The sequence below is a fragment of the Scyliorhinus canicula genome, chromosome 24, assembly GCF_902713615.1.
Source record: "Scyliorhinus canicula chromosome 24, sScyCan1.1, whole genome shotgun sequence".
Classification (NCBI taxonomy): Eukaryota; Metazoa; Chordata; class Chondrichthyes; order Carcharhiniformes; family Scyliorhinidae; genus Scyliorhinus; species Scyliorhinus canicula.
Genome location: NC_052169.1, coordinates 15,372,382 through 15,387,960, shown reverse-complemented (window position 1 = coordinate 15,387,960; position 15,579 = coordinate 15,372,382). Strand labels below are relative to the sequence as shown.

The following is a 15,579-nucleotide window of genomic DNA, read 5'->3' as shown; positions in this document are numbered from 1 at the left end:
TTATGATGTCATCAACATAGACACGGATGCCTTCTGTCATCTGCTCCATTATTCGGTGAAATATTTCGGATGCAGATATAATCCCGAAGGGCATCCGATTATAACAGTACCGTCCAAACGGCGTGTTGAAGGTACACAGCAGTCGGCTGGAATCATCCAGCTGCATTTGCCAGAAGCCCTGTGAGGCATCAAGCTTGGTAAATATGCGAGCTTGTGCCATTTTGCTCGTTATCTCCTCTCGCTTGGGCATTGGGTAGTGTTCCCTGCGAATGTTCTTGCATGATGCCTTGAGATTGGAGGCATTGGAGTTCTGCTTTTAGCTTGTCCCACAATGGAGCTGGTACCCTCCTTGGCGCATGAATGACCGGTGTTGCATCACCTTTGAGCAGGATTTTGTATTTGTAGGGTAACGTACCCATGCCAGAGAAGACGTCGGGATACCCACTGAGAAGCAGCTGTATGTCATCGGCCAGTCGTGATGAGTCAGCCGCGTGTATGAAGATACTTTTGAATTAGCCGCAAATCCTTGCAGGCTTGAGCACCTAGCAGTGAAGTTCTTTTGTCGTCCACAATCTCAAATCGTAGTCCTGTTGTGAGTGTCTTGTTGACTACTTGGAGGTGGCAGGATCCCCTCGAGGTGATCTGGTTCCCATTGTAACCTGTTAACTTGCAGGTAGCATCTCGTGTGTCCCTGGGATGGATGTGAGATCTTTGCTTGTCATCAAGTTTGCGGATGCTCCCGTGTGCAGCTTGAACGTGATGGGGGAGTTGTTGACTTGCACCGTGGCACTCCATTCCCTTGTGGATTCGATGGCATGCACGTATCGTGGCTGTGTGGTCAGCTCATGTGGTTCCGCTGTGGCGTTTATGATTCCAACGCCATACGTGTTCTCCCAGGAGTGGAACTCTTCGTGGCCGGAGAAATTTTCTTCGGGTGTCGGAGTGTCCATTGCATCTACTGTGTGTACTTTAAAGTTTCCATGCCTTTGCATTGTAGAGTAGTAATTGGCTGTGGACTGACATTGGGAGGCAAAATGGTTCATTTTGGAGCATTTTAGACACCTTTTCCCTTGTGCAGGACATTGCCCTTTTAAATGGGCGGTGCCACATCGGTGACACGTCATGACGTCCGTGACGTCACTCATTTGTAGCGTTCGCGCATGCGCAGCGCGATTTTCATACTGGGGCCGGTATTGTGGGTAATGCCCATGCGCGTACCGGGTCCTTCCGGGGTCGCGTCTGTCCGGATTGCGCGCATGCGCAGACGTGCCTTTATGGGCACCAGCCACCGGAAGAGGAGGCCTGTGAGGAGAGGCCACCATTCTTACGTCTGCCTCGTGGTGGGTTTTCTCCATGTTTTGTTTTTCAAGAAGCTCCAGGTACTGCTGATTTTTCTGCTCCTGTTGTAAGCATTTTGCTATCGTGGTTTTTAGTGTTAAGTCATTTTGCAGCATTAATGATTCCCTTAGTTTTTCATTGGAAAAACCATAGATTAATTGATCCCTGATGATTGATTCTGTTACGTCAGCATAGTTGCAGCCCTGTGCTAGCAAGCGGAGATCTGTGACAAAATTGGAGATAGTCTCCCCGTTTTTATGGAATCGGTTCTGCAGGTTGAATTGTTCCATGATTTCATTTGATTGAGATTTACAGTGGTCATCAAATTTTGCCACTATCACTTGATATTTAGTTTTATCTTCAGTATCACCATACGTAAAAGAGTTATAAATGTCTATCGCCTGCCGTTGCGGGTAAAAGTCCAATTTTTCTATCATCGGTGGCGGCATTTAAGTCCATAGCTGCCATGTATATCTGAAGGTGCTGTTTAAACATTTTCCAGTTACTATTTAAATTACCGGTAGTTTTTAGCATCCCTGGAAGTAGCGTGCGATCCATCGCTTTCAGTAGGTTGTCTGGAATCAAAATGCTGCAAAGTCTTCCACAGTCGGGCGGCCGGCCTGTTGCTGGTTGCGTTGGTTCTTTCTGGTCTCTAACCTGATCTATCTAGTGCTGTTCAAATAAGCCACTCCTGTACCAGGTTATGTTACTGGAAAGAATGCTAGAAGTCGTCCTGTAGTTGAAGGAAGGTTTATTGTGCTACACAACTTAAATGATTGCGTGACCTCTTACTTACAGAACTGCACTTGTAAAGGTTACACTTCTCTATGCTCTGCAACTAGGCCTGACCACACTAGCAGCCCTGAGCTCACTTCCGTCCCTGTTCTCCTCACCGCCTGTTCAGCCAAAGTGAAGAGGAGGGCCTTTGGCGTCACTCTCGTACGTCCCCGTGCTGCCCCCTGGTGGTATTTCCATTTCCCATCAGCCCCTTCTGTACACACTCAAGTGAGGATCACTACACAAGCCAGCGCCGACCATGCTGCCCGTCTAAACTAAATTCTTCTACACTTCTACAGATCCCTCTATTCCCATCCTATTCGTGTATTTGTCAAGATGCCCCTTAAACGTCACTATCGTCCCTGCTTCCACCACCTCCTCCGGTTGCGAGTTCCAGGCACCTACTACCCTCTGTGTAAACAATTTGCCTCGTCCATCTACTCTAAACCTTGCCCCTCGCACCTTAAACCTATGCCCCCTAGTAATTGACCACTCTACCCTGGGGAAAAGCCTCTGACTATCCACTCTGTCGATGGCCCTCATAATTTTGTAGACCTCTTATCAGATCGCCCCTCAACCTCTGTCATTCCAATGAGAACAAACCAAGTTTATTCAACCGCTCCTCATAGCTAATGCCCTCCATACCAGGCAACATCCTGGTAAATCTCTTTTGCAGCCTCTCTAAAGCCTCCACATCCTTCTGGTAGTGTGGTGACCAGAATTGAACACTGTACTCCAAGTGTGGCCTAACTAAGGTTCTATACAGCTGCAATATGACTTGAGGCTCCGACCTACTCTGCTGTGAGCTCTCATTTCAAACCTGGTCTCACCTTCACTTTCCCGTTGCTGCTTCCAATTCTCGCTTCACTAATCTCACCCCTTTCTTCACTGTTGCTAAAAAGGTGCAAGGTGCTTCGAGTTTGCAGACAATAAGTAAGGATCTCTCCTCTCTGCCTCTCCTGATCCTCGTGCGTCTCCGAGGTTGAACAGATTTCCTCAGGATTGGATCATTTCTCTCATTAGAGACAAAAGAAAAGGCATAGTCTTCAGCTGAGAGATCATGTGACGTAGTGGGTAGCGTTCCTGCCCCTGAGCCAGAAGCTTCAGGTCCCACCCCAGGACTTGGCGGCCAAGGGAAGTGGGTTCATAAGGAGGCCAAACAGGTTGAGTGTGTCAACCTGCAAAACCCTTCCAAACGCGCCAATGGCTGGCGAGAATAGCGGGAGAGACGCTCGGTCAACCATGTGGAGTGGGCGTCCCCTTCAGCTATCAGCCCCTCGGCGACAGATTAGCGACTTGTTCCGAGAATTACTAGCGATGGAAACAGACAATAGTCTGCCTTAGTGCACCGCTAGATACGGGAAGCTCAAGAAGATAATGTGAGTTGCTGACTTGTAGAAGACATCTGCGGCGCTTTGCACTTGAGTACCAACCAGAGGTTTGAATGGAAATAGGATAAAATTTTTATCTGCATGTGCATATTTATTACATGGAATCAAACATACCTCTACACCAAAGAGCAACGATCCTTCTGTGACCCTGCTGATATTTTCAAATAAGCAGCTCTGAGTTTATCGTGACTCATGTCCCATGACTTGGCGGCAGTGTCGACTTGCATGGCAAACCTGGAACAGCAGCAAGTGAAATGTGGTCAATTGCCGTGCGCAGTCTCCTGAAACAACACTGCACTTGTAGCTAAAGAAGGAGGTGCCGAAGAGAAGCTGTGATACTATTGCCTCACTGCATTTTAGATTTGAACTATCAAGTCTGCAGCTGATGGCAAGATGTTACAAGGGGCTGGATTCTCCAATTGGGTTGACGCCAGCGTGGGAAAGGTGACGTTTTATGATTGAACAATTGGCGCAAATCGGGCACCGATCCTCCGTCTGGTGTGGGGCAAGCAGACACGCAGTGTAAAGCCCACGGCTCTAGCTGCGGATACGGCCGGGGAACTGTCGGGTCCGTGGCCGCGTATGCGCACGGTTTGTAGCGGCCGTGCCGTGCAACATGGCACCGGCCGCACGTGGACCCGGCCTGTCAAATAGTGACCCCCTTTGGCCAGGCTCGTCACCCCTGGACCACACCCCCCACCAGTGCCCCCAGCCCTCGCCAAAACCCTCCCCTGCCCGCGGATCGGCTTCCGCCGAACGCGATTTTGGCGTCGGAGGCAGGCGAGGCCCGCCCGTTGTGTTGTTTAATGCTGAAAAAATGCTTCAAGGATATAAGGAGAACTAGATGACCAACCAAGGATCAAGTTTGCGAGGATTTTTAAAAGGGGAACTGCGCAGGAGCGCGTTGGTGGAGTGCTTAGCACTGCTGCCTCACGGCACTGAGGACCCGGGTTCAATCCCGCCACTGGCTCACAGTCCATGTGGATTTTACACATTCTCCCCGTGTCTGCGTGGCTGCCACCCCCACAGACCCAAAGATGTGTGGGATAGGCTGATTGGCCACGCTAAATTGCCCCTTTATTGGAAAAAAAGAATTGGGTGCTCTAAATTTTTTTTAAAAAAAGGAGAAACTGCAACTAGAAAGGGAAAGGTTTCTTTTCATTTGCTCCTGGGATGTGAATGTTGCTGGCAAAGTTTAATTAATAACAATCTTTATTATTGTCACAAGTAGGCTTGCATTAACACTGCAAGGAATTTACTGTGAAAATCCCCTCGTGGTCACATTCCAGCGCCTGTTCGGGTACACGGAGGGAGAATTCAGAATGTCCAAAGTACCTAACAGCGCGTCTTTCGGGGACTTGTGGGAGGAAACCGGAGCACCCGGAGGAAACCCACACAGGCAACGGGGAGAGCGTGCAGACTCTACGTGGATTTTGACCCAAGCCGGGAATCGAACCCGGAACCCCGACGCTGTGACACCACGGTGCTAACCACTGTGCTACCTTGCCGCCCTTGAGAAGGTGATGTTGAGCTGCCTTTGTGAACCAGTGCAGGCCATGTGGTCTGGGTACACCCACGTTTGGGGAAAAAAAATTGTTTCTCAGGATGAGGGAATCGCTGGCAAAGTGTCAGGATGTTACCCATCCCGAATTGCCCCTTGACCGGAGCGACTCGCGTGCGCCATTCAAAGTGCCAAAAAAGGATGACAAAAGTCCTTCCCTTTAAAATGCACCAGTGAACGAGATGGGTTTTCACAACAATTTGTGATAATATCACGGCCACCATGACTGAAATTAGTTTTCAAATTCAAATTTATAAACCTGAATTTAAATTCTACCAGCTGCTCTGTTGGGGATTTGAACCCTTGTCCCCAGGGTGTTAGCCTGAACTTCTATTTTTACCAATACGGCGACATTATCTCTCATAGGGAGGGAGTTCCAGGGGTTTTGACGCAGCGACAGTGAAGGGGCATCATTCAGAGTCAGGATGGTGTGTGACTTGGGAGGGGAACTTAGAGGTGATAGGGTTCCCATTCGCCTGTCCTTATAGATGGCAGAGGATGAAAGTTTGGAACAGTCAAAGGAGCCGTCGCAAGTTGCTGCAGTGGAAGGTACCCACTGCACGCTCATGGTGGAGGGAGTGAACGGTTAAGGTGATGGAAGGAATGCCAATCAAGTGGACTGCATTAGAAGCTCCGATGGCAAACGGGGCTTTTGAGAAATGGTGTGACAAAAGTCATCCCGGTTTGTCATTTATCCATAAATAAATTGGGGAATAAACTAAGGTGGGGGTCAGTCATTGGTGTTTGAGTCACATTTATATCGCGCACCTGCAAAACCGATAAAAGGCAGGCAGGAAATGAAAATGAAAATTGCTTATTGTCACGAGTAGGCTTCAAATGAAGTTACTGTGAAAAGCCCCTAGTCGCTACATTCCTGTTCGGGGAGGCTGGTACGGGAATTGAACCGTGCTGCTGGCCTGTTTTGGCCTGCTTTCAAAGCCAGCGATTTAGCCCATTGTGGTAAGCCAAGCCCAGTGTGCTGAACCAGCCCCAGGAAATTGCTCTTTGGTCAGTTTCATTAGTGGTTACGTTAATCTGGCATGGTTCTCTGATGCCTGTTCAGCATTCATTTTATTTCCTGTTGATCAGAAGGAGAACATTCGGTCCATCGAGTCTGCACCAACGTCTGAAAGTGAACCCTACCCTACCCCCCAAAACCCAGAAAGCCCACCTAACATTTTTTAGGTACCGAGAGGCAATTTATTATGGCCAATCCACCTAACCTGCACATCTTTGGACTGTGGGAGGAAACCGGAGCACCTGGAGGAAACCCACGCAGACACAGGAAGGACATGCAAATTCCACAGAGACATTCGCCCAAGGCCGGAATCGAACGCGGGTCCCTGGCGCTGGGAGGCAGCTGTGCTAACCACTGTGCCACCGTGCCACCCACTTGCCTCAATTACTCCCCCCCCCCCCCCCCCCCCCCCCCCCCCCCCCCCAACCCCAGGTCCTCTCGTAATGTTAAGATCGGATTTTACATTCTCACCTATTGTCTCTCCGCTCTTGAAGGCTTTCCCCGGGGTGCAATTCCACAGGGATCCGGCACCTCGCCCGGGCAGCCATTCCTCATGTGGAAACATGGGCAGCGGGATCGGTGGGTGTGGTAGTGTGGCTAGGGAGATCACATTACCTTAGAACCAGGCTAGCCATTGGTACAGCAGTCCCGCTGCCCATTGGCCCAGGCATGTCATGTGCATCTCTGCCAATTGGCTGTGGGCTAGTCATGTGACTCCCCGCCGATTGGCCAAGAGGATGGTTATAAAAGCTCGTACCAGCCGGCAGTCGGCCTTTCCTTGCACGACCACTGCCGGGCTCACATCTAGCTTATTAAAGCCTAATAATCTGGATCCTCTCTACGACTCGTGTCAGGTTGATGGTGCATCAGTGGGTTCTTGAGCCACGGTGGATGGACGTTGGAAACTGAAGCTGACCCGTTCACCCCCCCCCCCCCCCCCCCCGAACCAGAGCTGTGGAGAACTGGGCAGCATTCGGAAGCTGTCAGCTTGCCTCATTTTTCTCCTCCCAATCTCTGGAAAGTAATTTCTACCACCCCTCCTCCACCCCCCCCCCCCACCCCCCCCCCCCCCCCCCCCACCCCCGCCATTGCCTCAGCTGAGATCAAATAACTGAGCATGGACAAGAGTTGAAACAGTTAACAGTACCAGCTTGAGTGACTCAGCCAGTCTGTGGGTTGGCGCTGAGACAAAGGCAGGGAGCTCCAGCGAGGATTTCCTTTGCAAGGAGTCTGGTTCTGCCTCCAGGTGTCACTGTGGCACCAAAGTACAAAGTCAGGTTAGCGCCAACTGACAGCCCAGAGTGCCACGCCCACCCTCCGCTTGTGGCACCGTGGGCATCTCTGTTCTCTGGGCCACATCAAATGATTCCGTCGCTTTTAACGTGTTTACACAAAAGTTGGTGCTAATTATTATCTTAAGACTTCCCCTAACCAGAAATACAGTAAAATTAGGAACAAAAACGAACTTACCGCAGCTTTCGGACGTGCTCTGCTGGTTCCTGCTTGACCCAGAGTCTGAAGAGGAAGCAAAAAAAAAATCACTTTAGTAAGAAGGATTATCTCTTCATCAACATTTCCTCTTTTGTCCATTATCGTGGTCAGCATTTACATATATTTAATTTCCCCGATACCATTCAAATGCATTGCATAATCGGCATGTTTTTCTTTTCACTGTGAAAGGGGCAGCTTTATTGCTGAGTGAGCAAAGGTGGGGGTGGGGGGATCAAAGGCAAAAAGGCGGCCTGTTTTCTCAGCGGGTGTTCGAGCAGGGCATCTAAAACTTTCAAAAGATCCGAATGTGGCTTGTTTTTGTTTTTGTCTTGCGAAGTAAACCTTCTGCCCGAAATTGGATGAGTGCTTTGTTTTATTCTCCGGTGGGATGCCAGGGTCGCTGCCAGTTCACAATTGGTTGTTGAGGACGCAGCGGCCGCCTTGAACCTGGTGCTGTTAAGGAGGCAGTTACGTGAGAGAAAACCGTGCTAAAGGCGGGAATGGGACTGATTGGATTGCTCTCCAGCGGGAGGGGATGACGCAACGGGAGTCCTTCGACAAGGAGTCCCTCGAAGACCTTCTCCAGCGTGATGACTCTGGGCGGGAGTTCCGAATCCAGCCCACAGCAGGAACTGTCGCCGGTGAGTCGGCGGTAAGTTTGACAGGACGGTAAAAGGCGCCTTGACGTTCTAGCGGGAATTTCTGGCCCCTTGGTGGACGGGACGGGAAAACCCTGCCCTATGAACATTAAAGTTACGCGGTTCCGTGTGCTGAAACTGCAGAAAGTAAGGTATGACATGAGGAAGGGGAAGTTGGTGAGGTATCAGTGGGTTTCCAGTCCCCCACGGAACAATACCTCAGAAAACCCTTCAAAAGTGAAGTGAAATTTGGTGAAACCTTCTGGCAGAAGTGACATACCTTTTAATTTATTTTTAATACATTTAGAGTACCCAATTCATCTTTCCAATTAAGGGGCAATTTAGCGTGGCCAATCCACCTACCCTGCACATCTTTGGGTTGTGGGGGTGAAACCCACGCAGACACGGGGAGAATGTGCAAACTCCACACGGACAGTGACCCAGGGCCAGGATCGAACCTGGGACCTCAGCGCCGTGGGGCAGCAGGGCTAACCCGCTGTGCCACCGTGCTGCCCGACACACCTTTAATTGATCACTCAACCTTTATCCTAAATTTACCACAATCTTTATTAGGGAGTCCTAACCAGCTCATTTTGAGTTGTACTTGAAATGTCTCACACCCCTTTCTTGAATGATTTTGTTTTATTCATTCATTAGACATGGGCGTGTGCCAGCATTTATTGCCCATCCCTAATTGCCCTTGAGGGGCAGTTAAGAGTTAACAATCCACAGCAATGTGGATCTTGAGTCATATCTAGGCCACACCAGGTAAGCATGGCAGATTCACTTCCCTAAAGGACATTAGTGAACCAGATGGGTTTTTACGACAATTGACAATGGTTTCATGGTCAGCACTCGACAAAATTTCCAGATTTTTATTGAATTCAAATTTCACAATCTGCAGTGGCGGGATTTGAACCTGGGACCCCAGAGCAGTACTCTGGGTTACTACTGTAGTGACAATAACACTACGCCACCGCCTCCCCCTATTGGTACATAATTATCTTTAATGATATCTGCCATTAATAAATAACCTTTTTTTACCACAAGTAGGCTGACATTAACATTGCAATGAAGTTACCATGAAAAGCCCCTAGTCGTCACATTCCGGCGCCTGTTCGGGTACACGGAGGGAGAATTCAGAATGTTCAATTCACCTAACAGCACGTCTTTCGGGACCGTAAGACCGTAAGGAGCATAATTAGGCCACTCGGCCCATCGAGTCTGCTCCGCCATTCAATCATGGCTGATATTTTCTTGTGGGAGGAAACCAGAGCACCCGGAGGAAACCCATGCAGAAAGAGGGAGAACCTGCAGGCTCCGCACAGGCAGTGACCCAAGCCGGGAATTGATCCTGGGACCCTGGCGCTGTAAAGCAACAGTGCTAACCACTGTGCTACCGCGCCGCCCCAGTTAGACTTCATGTTCAGGCTTTTAGATTTCTTGCCTGACAAAGTTTTTTTTTTAAAATTTAGATTACCCAATTATTTTTTCCAATTAAGGGGCAATTTAGCGTGGCCAATCCACCTAGCCTGCACATTTTTGGGTTGTGGGGGCGAAGCCCACGCAGACACGGGGAGAATGTGCAAACTCCACACGGACAGTGACCCAGAGCCGGGATCGAACCTGGGACCTCAGCGCCGTGAGGAGGTTGTGCTAACCACTAGGCCACCGTGCTGCCCATTGCCTGACAAAGTTGCTGAGAGTATGCGTGGGCTGATAATGGTGCGGCAAGAGAAAGGGGCGCCTGGGACCTGAGTGAACAGTGTAATCCCTTAATCAATCAAATTGAATGATTGAAAATGGAAGCTGAACAAAGGTGTAGAAGGAAGTGTCAATTAGAGTGTGCGAATTCAAAATCAAATCGGGCACAGGAAAAACCATAAAAATACAGAAAAATTGGACTCCGAGAGAACAGAGATGAAATTATCTTTCCAAAAAGTCTCCAGTGACTATTAACACCTGAAGAGATGAGACTCTCCAATTGTTTTCAGTACCAGAGAGGTTGATTGGCAGTAATTCTCATTTGCTACTCGAATAAAAGGGCACTTTTGCTTGGAATGGTAACACGTAAACCTTCATGATGCATCTAGCCCATAATAACCACGTGAATACATCAACACTACACGATTCAGTGGTGAGGCAGATGATAAAATGCCATTTCCGCGATGCTCACAGTGAAGTGGAACTCGGTAAGCAACCTTTGGATAGTGGCATCTGCCTCTTGTCTGATGGTGCTGGACCATTTACATTTAAATAACTACGCGTGTCACTAGCTATTATTTTGACACCAAGGTCTGGGACAATGTGGCGAGTCAAATCCTTACAAGGGTCGCAGGCCCTGGAATTGTGACATTAAGATTACTTCCAAGTTCTGAATGTGTGTACCATCTCAATAGAAGGCACGTTTCACGAAACAAGCTCATTCAAAGAGGTGCTGTTTTCTATGCTTTTGAAACCATTTGGCTATCTAGCGATGAGGTAGTTTGTTTACAGCCAGGACTTCTGATTGCCATCTTAAAATGACTTAAGGGGTAGATGCTTCACACGATTAATTGAATGACTCACTTGCTGTTCGGAATGCCTCTGAGCATCTGGATGTAGATTTATGCAGATAAAAGTTCTGTTCAAAGAGTCAGATAGATTCGTAACGTCAACTCTGGTTTTTCTCTCCACAGATGCTGCCGGACCTGCTGAGTTTATTCAGCATTCTACGTTGTCACTTATTATTAACTCACATGGAAATGGACTGATACTTGATTCAACAGGGAGTTGGGGAGATGGGCCTGGCACTGTGGTCCATCTGTTAATGGTTTACCGAGGTCCTGAACGTAAGCCTTCACGTGATAGCTTGACCCAAACAAACTGAATGGCCCCTTGATTGCATTACCATACTTCAGGGGCTGTTTAGCTCACTGGGCTAAATCGCTGGCTTTGAAAGCAGGCCAGGGCAAGCCAGCAGCACGGTTCGATTCTGTAACAGCCTCCCCGAACAGGTGCCGGAATGTGGCGACTAGGGGCTTTTCACAGTAACTTCATTTGAAGCCTACTCGTGACCATAAGCTATTTTCATTATTTTTTTTTCATTCAGGTTCCCATATAATCTTGTGTTTGCACACACGAGAAACTTGGGTTATGAAATCCTCAATCCCACCCATTCAATCTGCATCTGTACCAATTCTTTTCTTGCACATTATTAATCTAGTTTATTTCTAAACAAGTTGAATAAAAGAACCTGCTGCTTTCGAGCAAAGCTGGGATTTAGAGGAAAGCATTTGGCAAAAATGTTGTGCACGGAGACATTTCCTTGCCATTTTTTGGGGAAAGACAAATGTAAGTTTGTCGCAGTATTGCCAGGTGCAACAAATTGCAATTTGACACCAGCGGAGGTGGGAGGTAACGCAGATTAGAAAACGAGCCTACCTTTCCAAAGCTATGCTTGCAGAAGCAAAGAGTCAAACGGTTCATTGCTGCGTGTCCATGATCAGCCAGACATCAGGGCAAATCTTCTGCACGCTTGTCGAAGTTAATGCTCAGCTTGAGTGTCCGTGAGGAACAATAGCTGTACAGGGCAGACAAGACAGGCTCATAGAGAGAGAGAGAGCCCTGTTGCTGTGATCACTCCTCGGACGAAAAACAAAACAAGTCCCAGGCACGTCTCAAAAGCCAGTGAGTGTCAGCTCCTTATAGCTGTCGGAAACCAATGAAGCAAGTTACTTTTTTTTTTGCTTAACCATTCCCTGACGCCAATCCTCTGGGCTTCTCTAACTGTTGATTCAAATGCAGTCAGTCGGCAGCTATTATTTTCCTTGCAAATCTGACTCAACTTCTGACTTCGCCACTTATATATGTACACACTCCTATCTGAAATGATGAAATAGCAGGTGATGTCACTGAGGCTGGGCTGCTAGCCAAGCTAAACAAAACAGGGCTAACCAGGCAGGCATTACAGACATGCAGGTATACAAAGTGAGATAAAATATCCTCTGAGGCGTACACCTGAGGATCATTGAACTGCAGTTTAAACGAAAATGCTGTGGGGTCAGTGGGTTTCGGGGCATGAGGGAAACGATTAAGCTCAAGTACAATTATTCAGCATAGCAGTTTGGAAACCTGCTTAAATTGCAATAGAGTTGCAGTGTGAATATTAAAAAATGGGGCCATGGAGCTCATAACAAGGGTCATTTTATAACAATATAATAATCTTTATTGTCACAAGTAGGCTTACATTGACACTGCAATGAAGTTGCTGTGAACAGCCCCTAGCGTCTTTCAGGATGTGTGGGAGGAAACCGGAGCACCCGGAGGAAACCCACGCAGGCACGGGGAGAACGTGCAGACTCCACACAGAGAGTGACCCAAGCCAGGAATCGAACCTGGGGCCCTGGCGCTGTGAAGCAACAGTGCTCACATAAATAAAAGCAAATTACTGTGGATGCTGGAATCTGAAACCAAAGAGAAAATGCTGGGAAATCTCAGCAGGTCCGGCAGCATCTGGAGGGAGAGAAAAGAGCGAACGCTTCGAGTCCAGATGACCCTTTGTCAACGCCCAGTGCTTTCATGTTGCCCAACTGTTCACTTGCCAAAAACTCAACTGAAGGTCTCTCTACCTTTTTTTATTACCTTTCCAAACAATGGCATTTGGGGGAAAAAAATAAACTGTTTGCAGTTATATTTTTGAACCGTTTCTTCATTTAAAAAAAAAGTCTTGTTGCGCCCGTTAAGTTTGGCATCGCACACCGCTCCTCAAAGCAATGGACGAGTGCAGGAACTTATCATTGCCACCATTAGCCTGCACTGCTGGAGCACTGCCAATAACATTGTAAATTGGATCAAACTGGGAGAGTTGGGGCAGATCCACCAACCCCGAACTGCCTCCAGAATTCAGGGTTTTGCCATTCTTGAGAGAATGCCAGGTGAAGTGGGGCATTTTAATGTTTTTTGGCATTCGATTGCAAAGGCATCCACTGTTTCTCAGAATTTCTGTTTAATTGTCCTCCTCCGCCTTTTCCATTTACTGTTACTGAGGTGTACGTGCCAAGGCATTCTTGTTCTCCAAGTGCATCTGTGAGCCAATCCTGGCCCCAGCTGCATATTTGTTCGGAGTGGAATGCAGATTTAAGGATCCGACAGGAAATAATTACGTGACTGCTGGGAAAGAGCGGGGGGCGGTAGGGGGTGAGCCAGGAATCGGATGGCTCTTTCAGAGCCCGCATGTTAATGGCGGCACGGCGGCGCAGTGGTTAGCACTGCTGCCTCACGGCGCTGGGGACCCGGGTTCGATCCCGGCCCCGGGTCACTGTCCATGTGCAGTTTGCACATTCTCCCCGTGTCTGCGTGGGTCTCCTCCCCACAGCACAAACATGTGCAGGGTAGGTGGATTGGCCACGCTAAATTGCCCCTTAATTGGAAAAGAAATAAGTGGGCGTTCTGAATTTATTTTGAAAAAAGCATGTTCATGATGGGCTAAATTGCCTCCTACTGAGAGTTATAATTCTATGATTGCCAGTACCCTCCCCCCCCCCCCCCCCCCCCCCCGTAGTCTGTGGTACTAAGGTCAGTTATATCATTCAGCAGGGGACTCGCTATGTGAGAAGCCCAAAACACAAGCTGTCTCGGGTTGTTTCCAGTTGAGGTGCAATGTTAGATGGAATTCGGTGTCTGATCAAAGGAACTGGCATCAAACGGGGGGGCATGGAGCAGCTGAGAGACACGCCCCCACGTCGCAACCATCCAACTCCACAGCCCCCCCCCCCGTTCACTGCATAACCTCCCCATTCCGCCAGCTCCCCCAACCCCTCACTCCACAATCCCCCAATCAGCAAACCCCCCTTACTCCTGTTGCTCGTTATGCTCTCCTTAATTGGCTCTGTTTATGGCGGTTAATATGGTCGCCGTCCTTAATTCTAATTACGCTTACTCAAGAGTTGCCAGGTATCTTTTCGATACCGCCACAAGGTTCAAAACCGAATACTGATCAAAGACTCGATGCACCAGTTAGTAAGTTCAAAATCAATACTCATTTATTTACACAGTCAATTATACTCATGCACAAACTCTACTCACTAAACTATCACTACTACTAAAGCCTATACTTAGCTTTGGGTGCCCACTCAGTCAGAGGAACAATGGCCGTTGTCCGTTTCTGAGGCTGATGGCATCGAACTGGTATAGAATAGTAGCTGGGAGCGTCTATCTCGTAGCGTGCGTTGACTTTGGACTTACTTGTCTGGTGCAGCCGCTAGGCAGGCCTCTCGCTGCTGAGAGCCAAGGCCAAGAAACTGGGCAGGTCTCTCGTCGCTGAGAGCCAAGGCCAAGAAACTGGGCAGGTCTCTCGTCGCTGAGAGCCAAGGCCAAGAAGCGCGATTTTCTCTTGGGCTTCCTCTTATACCCCCAAAGGGGCTTTGCGCGCGTTTGGGCAGGCATTGAACTTGGCCCCAATTAATTGGACCATATCCTAATCATCGGTATTGATTTTCTCCAATAAAGAGGTGGCTGCCTTGATCGCTGGGCGGGCCCTAGGTGACCGTTGGCCTGCTTTATTTTAGTCTCCTCTGGCGCCGGGGTGTCTGCTCTGGTACCGTTTGCTTAAATTTTTCTCTTTTGTCCCCAGAGATAGCTCATTAGTATGTTGATGGCTTTGCAGTATCGGTCTTGTCTGGGAGCTACAAACCTTAATCCACAGACAAACCTTGCATTGGCTTGCTGTCTCAGCATTGTCCAATTTTCCCTTCATTCTCTGCAAGTGTCCATTTTGTAATCGGGACGTGGCTACACTCCCCTCCCCCCCCCCCCCCCTCCCCCCCCCTGTTGAGAGCGCCAAGCAACACACAGCTGGTACCCTCTGATTGGCTGGCAGGTCTTGATGGGGCGGTGGGGGGGTGGGGGGCTCGAAATAGGATTCCAAGGTCACGGGATCCTTGATGCAAGAGAAGGTCCGCCAGTAACTTATATTAGTGGCTTTTAATTTAGCGATGTTTCCAAAGAGCGGGCGACATGAGGCCTCCATTGCCTCTCCAGCCAGCGGGCAAGACCTCCATTGCCTCCATTAAATACTTTTATTTCATTTTACAGAATGTGGTATCGCCAGCTAGACGATCACTTATTGCCCATTATCCCTATCGCCCTGGAGAAGGTGGTGGCGAGCTGCCTTCTTGAACCGCTGCAGTCCATGTGGTGTAGGTACAGCCACAGTGCTGTGAGGGAGGGAGTTCCAGGATTTTGACCCAGCGACAGTGAAGGAACGGCTGATATATTTCCCAGTCAGGATGGTAAGTGCCTTGGAGGGGAACCTCCAGTTGGTGATGTTCCCATGTAGGGCTGGTTTAGCTCAGTGGGCTAGACAGCTGGTTTGTGATGCAGAGC

General features: G+C 48.9%; 1 protein-coding gene across 1 annotated transcript; it reads right to left on the bottom strand.

Moving 5' to 3' along the window:
- Window positions 1-302: 302 nt before the first annotated feature.
- LOC119956877 lies at window positions 303-12,055 on the bottom strand. Its single transcript, XM_038784417.1, has 4 exons — window positions 11,638-12,055; window positions 7,556-7,600; window positions 3,621-3,740; window positions 303-2,071 (listed from the first exon to the last, which is right to left on the bottom strand). Exon 4 carries the CDS (start codon window positions 1,785-1,787, stop codon window positions 663-665), a length of 1,125 nt encoding a protein of 374 aa, XP_038640345.1. The 5' UTR covers window positions 1,788-2,071; window positions 3,621-3,740; window positions 7,556-7,600; window positions 11,638-12,055; the 3' UTR covers window positions 303-662.
- Between the last annotated feature and the right edge of the window lie 3,524 nt (window positions 12,056-15,579).

What these genes read in the sequence shown, in the direction of transcription:
- LOC119956877 (XM_038784417.1), bottom strand. Translation starts at nt 1,787, where the DNA reads ATGCCGCCACCGATGATAGAAAAATTGGACTTTTACCCGCAACGGCAG.